The following is a 16267-nucleotide window of genomic DNA, read 5'->3' as shown; positions in this document are numbered from 1 at the left end:
TACTGTGCACACAGCTCAAAGTGACTTGAGCTCTCTCTTACAGGAAGAGGACAGTAGTCTGCAATACACTACTGTGACATATACCAGTGACCGAGCTAGTCTTCAATATGCAACAGTGACATCTACCGGTAACCAAGTTGGACCTGGGCGCAGCAAGATCAAGTTTGAAATAGCTGGAGAGTACGCCCTCTTAGCAGAATCATAGAAGAAGAAACATTTTCTGGATAACATGTTTTGCCATAGTTTACAGTTACAATCCTGTCTTTTTTTCTTCGTATTGGATCATAATTTAGTCATTGTACAAAAAATACTGCCACAACAACAAAGACTAAAGATATCTACTCCTTTCTGAAAACAAGCAGCTTCAACTATTTGCATTTTAGGTTAATATAAATAAATTCAAAATAAACTTTGTCTGAAATATAAAATCAATATTTTCCTAAATTGAGTTACCCAATTTAGTCAGCAGTCACCAATCAGTAGTCACCAATCTATTTCACTCCTTGACAAGAGTCAATAGAGACACAAAGCCACAAGAGGGTAGAACACATGTCAAACTTTGCTTGTTACATCTCTACATCTCTCTCTCCTTTTCTGATCTCTCGCTCTCTACATCTCTCTTTAACCATGTCTGGTGTAAATTAGTTTTCAGTGGTGGAAAAAGTACCCAACTGTCATACTTAAGTAAAAGTAAAGATACATTAATAGAAAATGACTCAAGTAAAAATGAAAGTCACCCAGTAAAATTCTACTTGAGTAAAAGTCTATAAGTATTTGGTTTAAAATATACTTAAGTATCAAAAGTGAATGTACAACTAATGTCAAATTCCTTATATTAAGCAAACCAGAATGCACCATTTTCTTTTTTTTCTTATTTTTTACGGAAGGCCTTGGGACCACTTCCACACTCAGCTATCATTTACAAACAAATCATGTCAGTTTAGTGAGTCCGCCAGATCAGAAGCAGTAGGGATGACCAGGGATGTTCGGTTGATAAGTGCGTGAATTTGACTATTTTCCTGTCCTGCTAAGCATTCAAAATGTAATGAGTACTTTTGGGTGTCAATGAAAATGTATGGAGTAAAAATTACAATGTTTTCTTAAGAAATGTAGTTAACTAAAAGTAAAAGAAGTCAAAAATATGAATAGTAAAGTATAGATACCCCAAAAAACTACTTAAGTATTACTTTAAAGTATTTTTACTTAAGTACTTTACACCACTGTTGGTTGAAAAAGTATTTTTTGTTATTATCACGGTTCACTTACAGTATGTGCCTTTACTTCCGCCTGATGATACACTACCTCCACATTTCCTCTCCCTGCTTCCTGATTTACAGATCTGCTACTCTATGGACCCAACCTCTTCCTGTAGTCTGTCAACATCTGTTCCTCTCAGACCAATTTCATTCTCATAGTGGGCTATAAATAGATGTGCAAAGGTTTTAAGATATGATTCATTTAAACAAGTATACTTAAACAAGTATGCATGTGTAAATGAACACCTTTCTTGATTTATAAGTAAATTATTCATGTGCAAAGCTTCAACTAGAGACTAATGAAACCCACATGATAATTGCAACATTTAAATAATATTTGAAATCGTTTTTTTTTTTTGCAGTTAGAAGTGGTTCCTGCCAGTTAGGCCTGGTTAGGCCCAACCAAATCTCGAAAACCCATGAACAAAATCTTGCATGAACATAACTCTCATAACCCCTGTCTCCCAACAGAGGTAACATGTTTGTAACTGATCTTAGGACAGAATAGGCCCACCCAGATCAGTCTTATCTACACCTGCAATTGGAGCACATTACACACCTATGACAGCTACAGGTATGAAAGTGTATATGAAAATTATGCACCATCACAGAAGGGTCATAGGTGGGAGATATTGTTTCACCATAAAAGGAGAGAGGAGAGACACAAAATACAGTGTGTCACTCTCACACTCACTACTGTGGCATTGCCTGAGTCATTATCTACAGCCAACAGCTCCTGTGTATATTTCTAAAAACATTTTTGAAAGCATGTGAAAACAGTCGACCCCGAAAGCAAATCTCATTTCCATATATCCTGTTTCACTTCTCTCTCTGCATTATGCATAATAACAGGTGGCAGGTTTGGGACCTTCAAAGAACTCCTAACCATGATCCAATGAATGTGCTGCTGGTGCCTTATGTGTGAGTTTTGTATTATTAATAATATAATTATTGTACTGTATAATAAAATGTAAAATAATTTACTTTCATAACAATTTCCCTAATTGTACTTTTGGTTGGAATAACAATGAACTACATTTCTTGTAGTCTCTCTTGACCTACAATTAACAGATGCAGGTATGTTTCTCCCCTTCTCTTGCTTGTTTTGTCATTCAACATTAGGGATGCACTTTTGTGATTTGCATGGTTATCAATGGCAGGGAAATAAATGTTGAGCTCTTTAAGAAGGGAATAATCTTACATTTTGAATTAGTTTTAGAACGGACACAAATCTTAGTTTTTTCACCATAATGTTATCATTCCTGTCTTTCCTCAACTATCTCTCTCATTCCTCAACTATCTCTCTCTTTCCTCAACTATCTCTCTCTTTCCTCATCCTTCAAGGGGACAAGGAGAATCAGACAAACACTTGGAATACCCAGGAGAAGAAGCACCAGATCTCAGTAAGCCTGAAGTTTGTGACCCTGACTAAAGTGGTTAAGCTGAGCTGCAAGTTCTCTGCCCTTGTAGAGGGTCAGCAGTGTTTGTTCTATGTGGATTCTAAACTCAAGGAGCTTGGTCGCTCAAATGCCAGCCCAACCAATGATCCCACCCAGTAAAGGGGTCAGAGCTGCTTGGGTGGAAGCCCAGAGGGCTGTGGTCAAAGGTCACCGTCCAGTGTCATTACGAAGAGGAGGAGGGCGTCCACTCACCTCCCAGCAAAAATGTCACAGTGGTGGTGTGGAACACAAGTAAGAAAGATTACATGAGAAATGTAATGCATAGATTACTGATTTAGGTGATTCATCCATTTGGTCAAAATACATTTTACTCTGTTACAGACATGCTGACTAAGTACATCATCGGATGTATGGCCCTGATAGGATTCATAATTCTACTTGCAGTATTCATATTCTGCATCACCTGTGTCCTCTCACTGAAAGCAAAGAGTATGTGAACCTGGTATCTAACATCCTTTTAAACGTATTAGCAAAACCGATCAGACAGAATCACTCATTTATTCCATTGTTTTACTGTCATAGGGAACGGACGCCTCGTCATAACAAGGTGAATAGTGTTGGTTGTGTGTTGAACAGCATGATTATGACAGCATACAGAACATACAGTTTAAATGTGAATGCCTGTCTCACCTAACCATGTCTTTCAGATCGCCCAGTGACCAGACATTGCCAGGAGACCCTACCGTAACAAGTATGTATGATGCCACAGTGAAGTGTACGTGTGTAGGCCTATTATTATAGAGATATTTACCACAGTCCCGTTTTAACAGCACATTTCTGTGATTCTGTTAACACAGCAAGTGACACAACAAATCCTGTAGAATCTCCACAGGAAAAGGAGGCAATACCATGACATAATTATGTTTTTATGTAGCTGCCTCACGCTCTTCCTCTACTTTGCCACCATAATGCTTTGTTGGTTTTCTGTGCATAAACAGTACAGTGGGCTGGCACACAACACATAAGTATGTTATAAATGAAAAACAGTTGGAATGGTGGTTTATTAAAGGATTTGATGATTTGATGTTTTCTTTCTAATAGTGATTTGTCCTCATCCCTTTGTTGCAATAACAGGAAGGTGAAGATGATTGGTGCTATGCCACCGTGTCCCATGCTGGTGCTCCTCCATCCTACTCAGTCAAGTTTGAGCAAGGCCATGACTATGCCACAATGGTCATATACTGACCAGCATGTGCCGACCTAAATGGACATGAAAGGACTGTTACGTTTCCCAGTTTCTGTGTTGTGGTTTGTGTATTTGTATGTTTTTATTTCTGCAAATGGCTTCCTGAAATTCTCCAAGCAGCTGATTGGTCGGCCCCATTACTGATTGGAGAGCTGACCCCGCCTCCTCGTCAGGATACAGCTGTCTCCAATTAACAACTCCTTCTCCAGCTATATAAGCCCGTGTTCTGTTGCTCAGAGAGAGGGATGATTGCTGAGAGAGAAGGCTGATGGCTAATTATGTGTTGTTCAGAGATTTCTTAAGTATTGTGTAGCTGCTGATTTGAGGTATGTGTGTGTGCCAATAGAACTGTGGTTTTGATTGTTGGAATTACTTACTTACATTTGTATTTGTTTCGTTTGTTCCCAGGGGGGAAGGGGAAGGCACCTAGGGAGTGCTTAGGCAAGAGGCCCGTGTGCATACATTACCCGTAGTAGTTTGTCTATGCACACTAGGAAAGACCTGGGCGGACCATCCCCTCTATTTTGGTTCGTGCACCAGGTGGTGCTAGTTAAGGAATGGGTAGGCAGGTAAGGAAAGAGGGGGCTTTAATATTTACTTTCTTTGCTTTGGTTCCGTCCAGCCCCTTTTCCCCAAACTCGCCGTGCGACGGAATAAATTCCCTGTAAACGGTGTTCTCTGCCTTTTGTCATCCTTACTCACACCTACAGTCCATACCTCTTTCACACCACAGAGAGTTGAGTTGTAGCAGGGTGTTGCGTTCCCTCTTCCGAGAGGCGTGCGTAACAAGGACTTCCACATAGATTGTTTGATTTTAACACCTCCATTTCAATTTTCTTTCCAAGAAATCAATTGCACTAATGTATTTTCAATGTAGTTTTGATCATCCAATTTGTCACTTTAAGAGAACAATTAAGTTTTTGTATTCCACCATCCGCTTAATTTCTGTTTGTCTCGTGTGCACCTGTCAGTCCCAGTCACAGGAAACAGTAACATTGCGCTCACTACTTTTCGCTGACCAGGCACTCATCTTTGCTTACCTGCTGAATGCTTCTAAATGTAAGCCATTGACTTAAAGTAATTACTTCTTAGGGTACTCTAATGTCTCAATTAAATTGAAATCACATGTTAAGTCAGCTACTTTTATAAATTCCATGAGGGTTAAGTCTACTCCAAATGTGCACGGTCCGTGGGTAAATTGGCAAGTTTTCAAACTGTTTTCTCACGGTGTGGTGGTTACAAACTACTCTACTTCTACCCGGCCGTAGCAATACAAGACACGTTTATACCACTAGATGGCAATGTTGAATCCTGTTTTGCAACAATTTTAAGAGCTCCTCGTAGGCAGGGAAAACCCTTTTTGGACATTTATGTTATTGGAATAGGCTATCATCAAAATAAATCAATTGTACAATACCATTGGAAATTAATGTTGCATTTGTGTTCCTAAAATGTAAATTGAAAAGGTATTGTCGCTGCTTCCTGTTGACAAGCCATTTTGATAAATAGCCCAATGTCAAAACACAGTTTAGAGATTTGATTAGAGTTTTATAGTCACATCATGCACAGGGTTGCAGATGTAATTACAGGGCACAAGCTCCAACAATGCAGGACAAAGTGAAATAAAATAATACAAATAGATAATATAAATAAATACATTTTAACAACTTTGTCATTGATAGATGTCCATTGGGGGTGGGGACAGGGTTAACGTCCGTTAGAGGGGATGAGAAATGTCCACAGGAGGAGCAGCAGGGTGAGTAGGTGACTAGTTGTGACTATTCAGCATAATACATGTCTATTGGGGGGAGGGCAGGGTAAAAATGTCCTTTGAGGTGGGGGGTAGAAGCCTGATGGTCTGGGGGTAGAAGCTATTGGCCAGTCTTACAGTTTTTACCATGATGCTCCTATACTGCCTGCGTCTGAGAGATAGAACGGGGAGAACAGGCCATGGCTCAGGTTGCTGGGGTCCCTGATTATCTTCTTTGCCTTCCAGCGATACTTGGTGTTGTAGGTGTCCAAATCAATAAGCAATATGCAGAAACAGTTCGTTACATATTGAAAACCTAAACCTAAAATCTATCTACACATGTGCACCAATTGTAATCATATTACTTGTATTTTTTTAAACGAGCACCTTATAAACTGCACATGCACCGAAACCCTGGTGTTTTGACAAGTGGCAATAAATCACTGATATCGATTAGGTGGGAGGGATTAAGGTTGTAGCGCTGTTGAAACTAACACAACTAAAAACAACACATGGAAACTGGAGATATTTAATTACATCACTGGTTAGAGAACAACCTGCAGAATTCAGAAATCATCTACATTTTAGAGTGAGGCAATTTGATTTGGGGGTCTCCAAAACAGAAAGAGAAACGCTACACATATTTTCCAATCTCTCATACCTGCAGAAGTCAGAAATAATTTCACTCCCTGACCTTAGAGAGCCTTTTTTTATTCTCTATTTTGTTAGGTCAGGGTGTGACTTGGTTGGGCATATCTATGTTTCTATTTCTTTGTTGGCCTAGTATGGTTCCCAATCAGAGGCAGCTGTTCATTGTTGTCTCTGATTGGGGATCATACTTAGGCAGCCCTTTTTCCCACCTGTGATTGTGGGATCTTGTTTGTGTATAGTTCCTTTCTGCACTGCATATAGCTTTACATTTGTTTTCTGTTGTTTTTTCCCATTGTAATTTTTATTAAAAAAGAAAATGTACGCCTACCACGCTGCATCTTGGTCCAGTTCTTCAGACGAGCATAACAAATCAGCTATATTTTGGAGTGAGGCAATTTGATATGGGGGTATCAAACAGAAAGAGAAACGCTACACTTATTTTCCAATCACTCATATTGATATCACATTGAAATCAGTTGCACGAGGGGGAGATAAGGTTGCAAGTCCTGTTTAAACTAACACAGATCAAAAACTACACGGAATCTGCTAATAATGTGTTGCCTACAATTTGTAGAAGACAGCTAGCTACATTTTGAAGTGTTGCATTTTGATTCAAGTGGGTCGCTAACGGGGTAAGTGTAATGCAACACTTTTTCATTTCATGCTGAAATCAAAAGAACAGGGTAAAACGTTTGAGCTGTAGCATTGTTGGTTAGATGAGAACTTATAGAAGGCTTACAGTATTGGCCTGTCTATATTTAGGAATGTCGGATGTTGATTTTCGTCAAGCGACTTTTATAGAGACCAAGAGACCAGGGACTCCCGAGTGGTGCAACACAATTGGCCAAGCGTCGTCCAGGTTAGGGGATGGTTTGGCTGACCTGATTTCCTTGTCCCACCGTGCTCTAGAAACTCCTTGTGGCGGCCAGGTGCCTTCAAGCTGACTTCAGTCGCCAGCTGGACAGTGTTTCCTCCGACAAATTGGTGCGGCTGGCTTCCGGGTTAAGCGAGCAGGGTGGCTTGGCAGGGTCGTGTTTCGAAAGATGCATGGCTCTCGACCTTCACCTCTCCCGAGTCCGTAACATGGCTGGGGAGAAGTTGGGTGCTGGGTTAAACAGAAAATATCTATAACATCCGACTACTAATAAAACCCAATAAATCAGATACTGAACTATTTTTGATCATGTCTCCGTTATGTGGCTCAGTTGGTAGAGCATGGCACTTGCATTACCAGGTTTGTGGGTTTGATTCCCATGGGGACAAGTATGAATGAAAATGTATGCACTCACTAAGTCGCTCTGGATAAGAGTGTATGATGAAAATGTATATTTAGGTTACATTTTTGTTTGTGTATGTGTACTGTATGTGCAAGGTGTACACAGTTACTGTCTTGTTTGAAAAGACAAATTTAATGGCAAGCAATTAAATCTTAATCACAAGGGTTCTCACATTTGAAATAGTTGTGCTCTAGTTATCTATATTTTCACTAAAATCAATTAAGGTGCACATCAGGGACAGTCCTTTAGTGGTCAGTCAAATAAGGTACATTTATTCAACGTCACTAGTGATCTGTTACAACATCACTTCTGAGTCTCCATATCCTGCTTTCTAGGTTGCTCTGTGTCCTAAGCACACATCATTTTTTACACATAGTCTGTGTTCACCTTTTTATTGGAAGAAAATATCATATTTTCCACGATCTTCTATTCACTTGCGTTTTCAATTGTTACTTTTATTTTTGATCAATGATCTATTTACACAGATATTTTAAGTAGCCCATTCCATATTTTAGACAAACACTTTATTTGGTTTTACAGATGTGGCTAGTGTTGCAGAAAAAGGTTGTGCAGGTATGTATGAATTACAGAATGACACTCCTTATGATTGTCCAGCTCAATCTCAGCCATTAAATATAATCAGTGTCTTTGAGGCACAAAAGCCTTTCTTGTCGACAGAAGTTTTGTACAGCTATGGAGTTAGTTAAGAATTTTGACTTGAATAATAATGTTTTATAGTTGCAAATAGAGCAATATGGAAGTGATACTCCACATGCAAAACACCTTTTAAATCAAGGAACAATTCAAGTTTCATAGATTCTCTTTCGCTCTAAACAGATTCTGTTCCCACTCCAACCATTGTATTATCCCCTTGGTACATCAGTGTAGCTACTACGCCTATTACAGTACACTGTGAGTTACCAGAAGGCATTGTTTGATGAACAATCCATAAACTTTCCACCTGTGGATTACCAAAACATGTGAAACAATTTATTGGTGGTGATGAAATATAAACAACTAAAATATATTTGGATTCCTGTTTTCCATTTCTTCAATGCATGGATTTGCTTCCAAAAAATTAAGTTAGCCATAAATCCACAAACGTAATGTGATCCATGGATGCAATCCAAGCCATAACTTAGTTGGCACAGACTGTTTACTCTGACTGAAAAGATGTATTATGTAAACTAAACAGACATGGATCAAGGTATCTGCCATTTCCTCATTTGGAGAAGCATTAGTGACCTCCATTACAAAGCTATAAAAGTCGTTAGGTGAAAAAGCTCAAACAAGAAACTATCCAGCAAATTGGCCAACTTCAAATAAACCCAATAGATCAGTAACTGAACTCATTTGATCATGTCAATGTGTGTGTTGATAACAGATTACCAGGACGTGTACTCAGAGCATGTGCGGAACAACTGGCAAGTGTCTTCACTGACATTTTCAACCTCACCCTGACCGAGTCTGTAATACCTACATGTTTCAAGCAGACCACCATAGTCCCTGTGCCCAAGGAAGTGACGGTAGCCTGCTTAAATGATTACCATACTGTAGCACTCACGTCGGTAGCCATGAAGTGCTTTGAAAGGCTCACATCAACAGCATCCTCGCGGATAGACGAGACCCACTCCAGTTCGCATACCGCCCTAACAGATGACGCAATCTCAATCGCACTCCACACTGCCCTTTCCAACCTGGACAATAGGAACACCTATGTGAGAATGCTGTTCATGCCCCCCTTGGGTTGTGTCGTGGCGGAGATCTTTGTGGGCTATACTCGGCCTTGTCTCAGGATGGTAAGTTGGTGGTTGAAGATATCCCTCTAGTGGTGTGGGGGCTGTGCTTTGGCAAAGTGGGTGTGGTTATATCCTGCCTGTTTGGCCCTGTCTGGGGGTATCATTGGATGGGGCCACAGTGTCTCCTGACCCCTCCTGTTTCAGCCTCCAGTATTTATGCTGCAGTAGTTTGTGTAGGAGGGCTAGGGTCAGTCTGTTATATCTGTAGTATTTCTCCTGTCTTATCCGGTGTCCTGTGTGAACTTTAAGTATGCTCTTTCTAATTCTCTCTTTCTCTCTTTCTCTCTTTCTTTCTTTCTTTCTCTCTCCCTGGGACCATGCCTCAGGACTACCTGGCATGATGACTCTTGCTGTGCCCAGTCCACCTGGCCGTGCTGCTGCTCCAGTTTCAACTGTTCTGCCTGCGGCTATGGAACCCTGACCTGTTCAAAGGACGTGCTACCTGTCGCAGACCTGCTGTTTTCAACTCTCTAGGGACAGCAGGCGCGGTAGAGAAACTCTCAGTGATAGGCTATGAAAAGCCAACTGACATTTACTCTTGAGGTGCTGACTTGTTGCACCCTCGACAACTACTGTGATTATTATTATTTGACCATGCTGGTCATTTATGAACATTTGAACATCTTGGCCATGTTCTGTTATAATCGCCACCCTGCACAGCCAGAAGAGGAATGGCCACCCCTCATAGCCTGGTTCCTCTCTATGTGTCTTCCTAGGTTTTGGCCTTTCTAGGGAGTTATTCCTAGCCACCGTGCTTCTACACCTGCATTGCTTGCTGTTTGGGGATTTAGGCTGGGTTTCTGTACAGCACTTTGAGATATCAGCTGATGTAAGAAGGGCTATATAAATACATTTGATTTGATTCGATTCATTGACTATAGCTCAGCGTTCAACACCGTAGTTGCCACAAAGCTCATCACTAAGCTAAGGACCCTGGGACTTAACAACTCCCTCTGCAACTGGGTCCTGGACTTCCTGACCGGACGCCCGATAGGTTGTAATGGTAGGCAACAACACATCTGCCATGTTGATCCTCAACACTTGGGACCCTCCGGGGTGCGTGCTTAGTCCCCTCCTATACTCCATGTTCACGCACGACTGCGTGACCAAGCACCACTCCATCATTAAGTTTTCTGATGACACAAAGGTGGTAGGCCTGATCACCGACCACAATGAGACAGCCTATAGGGAGGAGGTGTGCCAGGCAGTGTGGTGCCAGGACAACAACATCTCAATGTGAGCAAGACAAAGGAACTGATCGTGGACCACAGAAAAAGGGTGGCCGAACAGGTCCTCATTAACATCGACGGGGCTGTAGTGGAGCGGGTCAAGAGTTTCAAATTCCTCGGTGTCCTCATCACCAACAAACTATCATTGTCCAAACACACTAAGACAGTCGTGAAGAGGGCATGGCAACGCCTTTTCCCCGTCAGGAGACTGAAAAGATTTGGCATGGGTCCACAGATCCTTAAAATGTTCTACAGCTGCACCATCAAGAGCATCCTGACTTGTTGCATCACTGCCTGGTATGGCAACTGCTCGGCATCAAACCGTAAGGCGTTAAAGAGGGTAGTGTGTACGACCCAGTACATCACTGGGGCCAAGCTTCCTGCCCTCCAGGACCATATACAAGGCGGTGTCAGAGGGAGGCCCAAAATTGTCAAAGACTCCAGTCACCCAAGTCACAGACTGTTCTCTCTGCTACTGCACAGCAGGTTGTACCGTTGCGCCTGCTGAGGAGTTCACTTCACTTACCAAAGAAAGTGGAAAATATGTCTTTGTCTTATATTCTTCTCATTTGTGAGTATTCAATTATTTTGGGTCTTTGGACCAATATGTCTTTACACCGATTTTGGTAGTATGTTATGTAAATTATGCTTTATAATTGTTCTAAGTATGTATGAGCTTTTATTCTGTCTAATAATAAGGCTTGTAATATGTCTCACTAAGTAGTTTTTACCTTGTTCGAAGATGTTGCCGGTGTTGCGGTAAAAGAAAGTTGTGCAGGTACATATTGCCAAATGTCACTTCAATTAATTGTCCAGCTCAACAGCTGTTGATTTATTTCAGGCATAAAAGTATTTTTTTATGACATATGTGTACACTACTTTTCACGACTAATATAGAGTAGCACAATGCTTAAAGTGCCATATCTTTAATTAAAGACAATTTAAGTGATGCTCCGCATACAAATACATTCTGAATCAAGATTCTTATCACTCACAATTTCATATATTCTCTCTATTTCTCTAAACAGATTCAGTTCCACTCCCACTGTTGTATTTTCCACTAGCCACATCAATGTAGCTACACCTTGGTTTTAGATTTACTGTGAAAATATTATCATGACAATCCTCTGTCTGTCTAATACTGTATTGCAAGACTAATAATGTATATAATTATTGTACATATTGTGTATGTCATTGTTTTATATATTTTGGTTGTTAATCCTCCTGGAACCACCAGTTCCATCCCACTTGGAGAGTATAGGTCAGTCAGTGGTATAACTATCCAAGGAGAAGGTGTATTAAATAAACATGGTTATTGTGAGCTCAGTTTGTCTAAATATATTAGCAAGTGCCTATTCAGATACTTTTTTTGAGAGTGATGTCCCTTTCCCTTCCAGAATCCGCCTCAGAGATCCCCTTCTACCAGTATACCAGTCTTCGTGCCGTTGTCTGTGTTATCATCCTGCTGTTGGAACAGGGCTCTAACTCTTCTAGCTCCACAATGAAATAGGGTGCAGGCCAGGCAGCAGGCTGTTAGCCAGCCTGCCAGCTTAGTGGAGTCTGCCACTAGCACAGTCAGCGTAGTCAGCTCAGCTTTCCCCATTGAGACCGTGTCTGTGCCTCGATCTAGGTTGGGCAAAATTAAAAATGGCGGTGTTCGCTTTAGCAATCTCACTAGTATTAAGACCTCCTCCATTCCTGCCATTATTGAAAGAGATTGTGATACCTCACATCTCAAAATGGGGTTACTTAATGTTAGATCCCTCACTTCCAAGGCAGTTATAGTCAATGAACTAATCACTGATAATAATCTTGATGTGATTGGCCTTACTGAAACATGGCTTAAGCCTGATGAATTTACTGTGTTAAATGAGGCCTCACCCCCTGGTTACACTAGTGACCATACCCCCCGTGCATCCGGAAAAGGCGGAGGTGTTGCTAACATTTACGATAGCAAATTTCAATTTACAAAAAAAACAATGACGTTTGCGTCTTTTGAGCTTCTAGTCATGAAATCTATGCAGCCTACTCACTCACTTTTTATAGCTACTGTTTACAGGCCTCCTGGGCCATATGCAGTGTTCCTCACTGAGTTCCCTGAATTCCTATCGGATCTTGTAGTCATAGCAGATAGTATTCTAATTTTTGGTGACTTTAACATTCACATGGAAAAGTCCACAGACCCACTCCAAAAGGCTTTCGGAGCCATCATCGACTCAGTGGGTTTTGTCCAACATGTCTCTGGACCTACTCACTGCCACAGTCATACTCTGGACCTAGTTTTGTCCCATGGAATAAATGTTGTGGATCTTAATGTTTTTCCTCATAATCCTGGACTATCGGACCACCATTTTATTACGTTTGCAATTGCAACAAATAATCTGCTCAGACCCCAACCAAGGAGCTATAAAAGTCGTGCTATAAATTCTCAGACAACCCAAAGATTCCTTGATGCCCTTCCAGACTGCCTCTGCCTACCCAAGGACGTCAGAGGACAAAAATCAGTTAACCACCTAACCGAGGAACTCAATTTAACCTTGCGCAATACCCTAGATGCAGTTGCACCCCTAAAAACTAAAAACATCTGTCATAAGAAACTAGCTCCCTGGTATACAGAAAATACACGAGCTCTGAAGCAAGCTTCCAGAAAATTGGAACGGAAATGGCGCCACACCAAACTGGAAGTCTTCCGACTAGCTTGGAAAGACAGTACCGTGCAGTATCGAAGAGCCCTCACTGCTGCTCGATCATCCTATTTTTCCAACTTAATTGAGGAAAATAAGAACAATCCTAAATTTCTTTTTGATACTGTCGCAAAGCTAACTAAAAAGCAGCCTTCGCAAATGGAGGATGGCTTTCACTTCAGCAGTAATACATTTATGAACTTCTTTGAGGAAAAGATCATGATCATTAGAAAGCAAATTACAGACTCCTCTTTAAATCTGGGTATTCCTCCAAAGCTCCATTGTCCTGAGTCTACACAACTCTGCCAGGACCTAGGATCAAGGGAGATACTAAAGTGTTTTAGTACTATATCTCTTGACACAATGATGAAAATAATCATGGCCTCCAAACCCTCAAGCTGCATACTGGACCCTATTCCAACTAAACTACTGAAAGAGCTGCTTCCTGTGCTTGGCCCTCCTATGTTGAACATAATAAACGGCTCTCTATCCACCGGATGTGTACCAAGCTCACTAAAAGTGGCAGTAATAAAGCCTCTCTTGAAAAAGCTGAATCTTGATCCAGAAATTATAAAAAACTATCGGCCTATATCGAATCTTCCATTCCTCTCAAAAATGTTAGAAAAAGCTGTTGCACAGCAACTCACTGCCTTCCTGAAGACAAACAATGTATACGAAACGCTTCAGTCTGGTTTTAGACCCCATCATAGCACTGAGACTGCACTTGTGAAGGTGGTAAATGACCTTTTAATGACGTCAGACCGAGGCTCTGCATCTGTCCTCGTGCTCCTAGATCTTAGTGCCGCTTTTGATACCATCGATCACCACATTCTTTTGGAGAGATTGGAAACCCAAATTGGTCTACATGGACAAGTTCTGGCCTGGTTTAGATATCTGTTGGAAAGATATCAGTTTGTGTCTGTGAATGGTTTGTCCTCTGACAAATCAATTGTAAATTTCGGTGTTCCTCAATGTTCCGTTTTAGGACCACTATTGTTTTCACTATATATTTTACCTCTTGGGGATGTCATTCGAAAACATAATGTTAAATTTCACTGCTATGCGGACGACACACAGCTGTACATTTCAATGAAACATGGTGAAGCCCCAAAATTGCCCTCGCTAGAAGCCTGTGTTTCAGACATAAAGAAGTGGATGGCTGCAAACTTTCTACTTTTAAACTCGGACAAAACAGAGATGCTTGTTCTAGGTCCCAAGAAACAAAGAGATCTTCTGTTGAATCTGACAATTAATCTGGATGGTTGTACAGTCGTCTCAAATAAAACTGTGAAGGACCTCGGCGTTACTCTGGACCCTGATCTCTCTTTTGAAGAACATATCAAGACTGTTTCAAGGACAGCTTTTTTCCATCTACGTAACATTGCAAAAATCAGAAATTTTCTGTCCAAAAATGACGCAGAAAAATTAATCCATGCTTTTGTTACTTCTAGGCTGGACTACTGCAATGCTCTACTTTCCGGCTACCCGGATAAAGCACTAAATAAACTTCAGTTAGTGCTAAATACGGCTGCTAGAATCCTGACTAGAACCAAAAAAAATTATCATATTACTCCAGTGCTAGCCTCCCTACACTGGCTACCTGTTAATGCAAGGGCTGATTTCAAGGTTTTACTGCTAACCTACAAAGCATTACATGGGCTTGCTCCTACCTATCTTTCCGATTTGGTCCTGCCGTACATACCTACACGTACGCTACGGTCACAAGACGCAGGCCTCCTAATTGTCCCAGAATTTCTAAGCAAACGGCTGGAGGTAGGGCTTTCTCCTATTAAGCTCCATTTTTATGGAATGGTCTGCCTACCAATGTGAGAGACGCAGACTCAGTCTCAACCTTTAAGTCTTTACTGAAGACTTATCTCTTCAGTAGGTCCTATGATTAAGTATAGTCTGGCCCAGGAGTGTGAAGGTGAACGGAAAGGCTGGAGCAACGAACCGCCCTTGCTGTCTCTGCCTTGCCGGTTCCCCTCTTTCCACTGGGATTCTCTGCCTCTAACTCTTTTACAGGGGCTGAGTCACTGGCTTACTGGTGTTCTTCCATGCCGTCCATGGGAGGGGTGCGTCACTTGAGTGGGTTGAGTCACTGACGTGGTCTTCCTGCCTGGGTTGGCGCCCCCCCTTGGGTTGTGCCATGGCGGAGATCGTTGTGGGCTATACTCGGCCTTGTCTTAGGACGGTAAGTTGGTGGTTGGAGACATCCCTCTAGTGGTGTGGGGGCTGTGCTTTGGCAAAGTGGGTGGGGTTATATCCTGCCTGTTTGGCCCTGTCCGGGGGTATCATCGGATGGGGCCACAGTGTCTTCTGATCCCTCCTGTCTCAGCCTCCATTATTTATGCTGCAGTAGTTTATGTGTCGTGGGGCTAGGGTCAGTCTGTTACATCTGGAGTATTTCTCTTGTCTTATCCGGTGTCCTGTGTGAATTTAAATATGCTCTCTCTAATTCTCTCTTTCTGTCTTTCTCTCGGAGGACCTGAGCCCTAGGACCATGCCTCAGGACTACCTGGTATGATGACTCCTTGCTGTCCCCAGTCCACCTGGCCGTGCTGCTGCTCCAGTTTCAACTGTTCTGCCTGCGGCTATGGAACCCTGACCTGTTCACCGGACGTGCTTGTTGCACCCTCGACAACTACTATGATTATTATTATTTGACCATGCTGGTCATTTATGAACATTTTAACATTTTAACATCTTGACCATGTTCTGTTATAATATCCACCCTACACAGCCAGAAGAGGACTGGCCACCCCTCATAGCCTGGTTCCTCTCTAGGTTTCTTCCTAGGTTTTTGGCCTTTCTAGGGAGTTTTTCCTAGGGAGTTTTTCCTAGCCACTGTGCTTCTTTCACATGCTTTGCTTGCTGTTTGGGGTTTTAGGCTGGGTTTCTGTACAGCACTTTGAGATATCAGCTGATGTACGAAGGGCTATATAAAAATAAATTTGATTTGAAATTTGATTCTG

General features: G+C 41.6%; 2 protein-coding genes across 5 annotated transcripts in view; both read left to right on the top strand.

The window, feature by feature from the left end:
- Positions 1-16267, top strand: part of LOC106567246 (NMDA receptor synaptonuclear signaling and neuronal migration factor) — a 196573-nt gene that overhangs the window by 119880 nt on the left and 60426 nt on the right.
- Positions 1-16267, top strand: part of LOC106566156 (uncharacterized) — a 40751-nt gene that overhangs the window by 2376 nt on the left and 22108 nt on the right. For 2 of the 4 annotated variants that reach the window (XM_045691678.1, XM_045691686.1), the window contains exons 10-16: positions 44-2177; positions 2304-2333; positions 2601-2947; positions 3038-3145; positions 3239-3263; positions 3364-3407; positions 3791-4418. In XM_045691678.1, coding sequence (XP_045547634.1) covers positions 44-205 — 162 coding nt within the window. In that variant the 3' untranslated portion in view covers positions 206-2177; positions 2304-2333; positions 2601-2947; ... (2 more) ...; positions 3364-3407; positions 3791-4418. Of the gene's footprint in view, positions 1-43; positions 2178-2303; positions 2334-2600; positions 2948-3037; positions 3146-3238; positions 3264-3363; positions 3408-3790; positions 4419-16267 lie in introns of those variants that run through there. The other 2 variants (XM_045691680.1, XM_045691681.1) reach the window with 2 other exon arrangements.

Source organism: Salmo salar, chromosome ssa01 (genome assembly GCF_905237065.1).
Source record: "Salmo salar chromosome ssa01, Ssal_v3.1, whole genome shotgun sequence".
NCBI classification, from domain to species: domain Eukaryota; kingdom Metazoa; phylum Chordata; class Actinopteri; order Salmoniformes; family Salmonidae; genus Salmo; species Salmo salar.
This window is presented reverse-complemented; position numbering and strand designations above follow the sequence as displayed.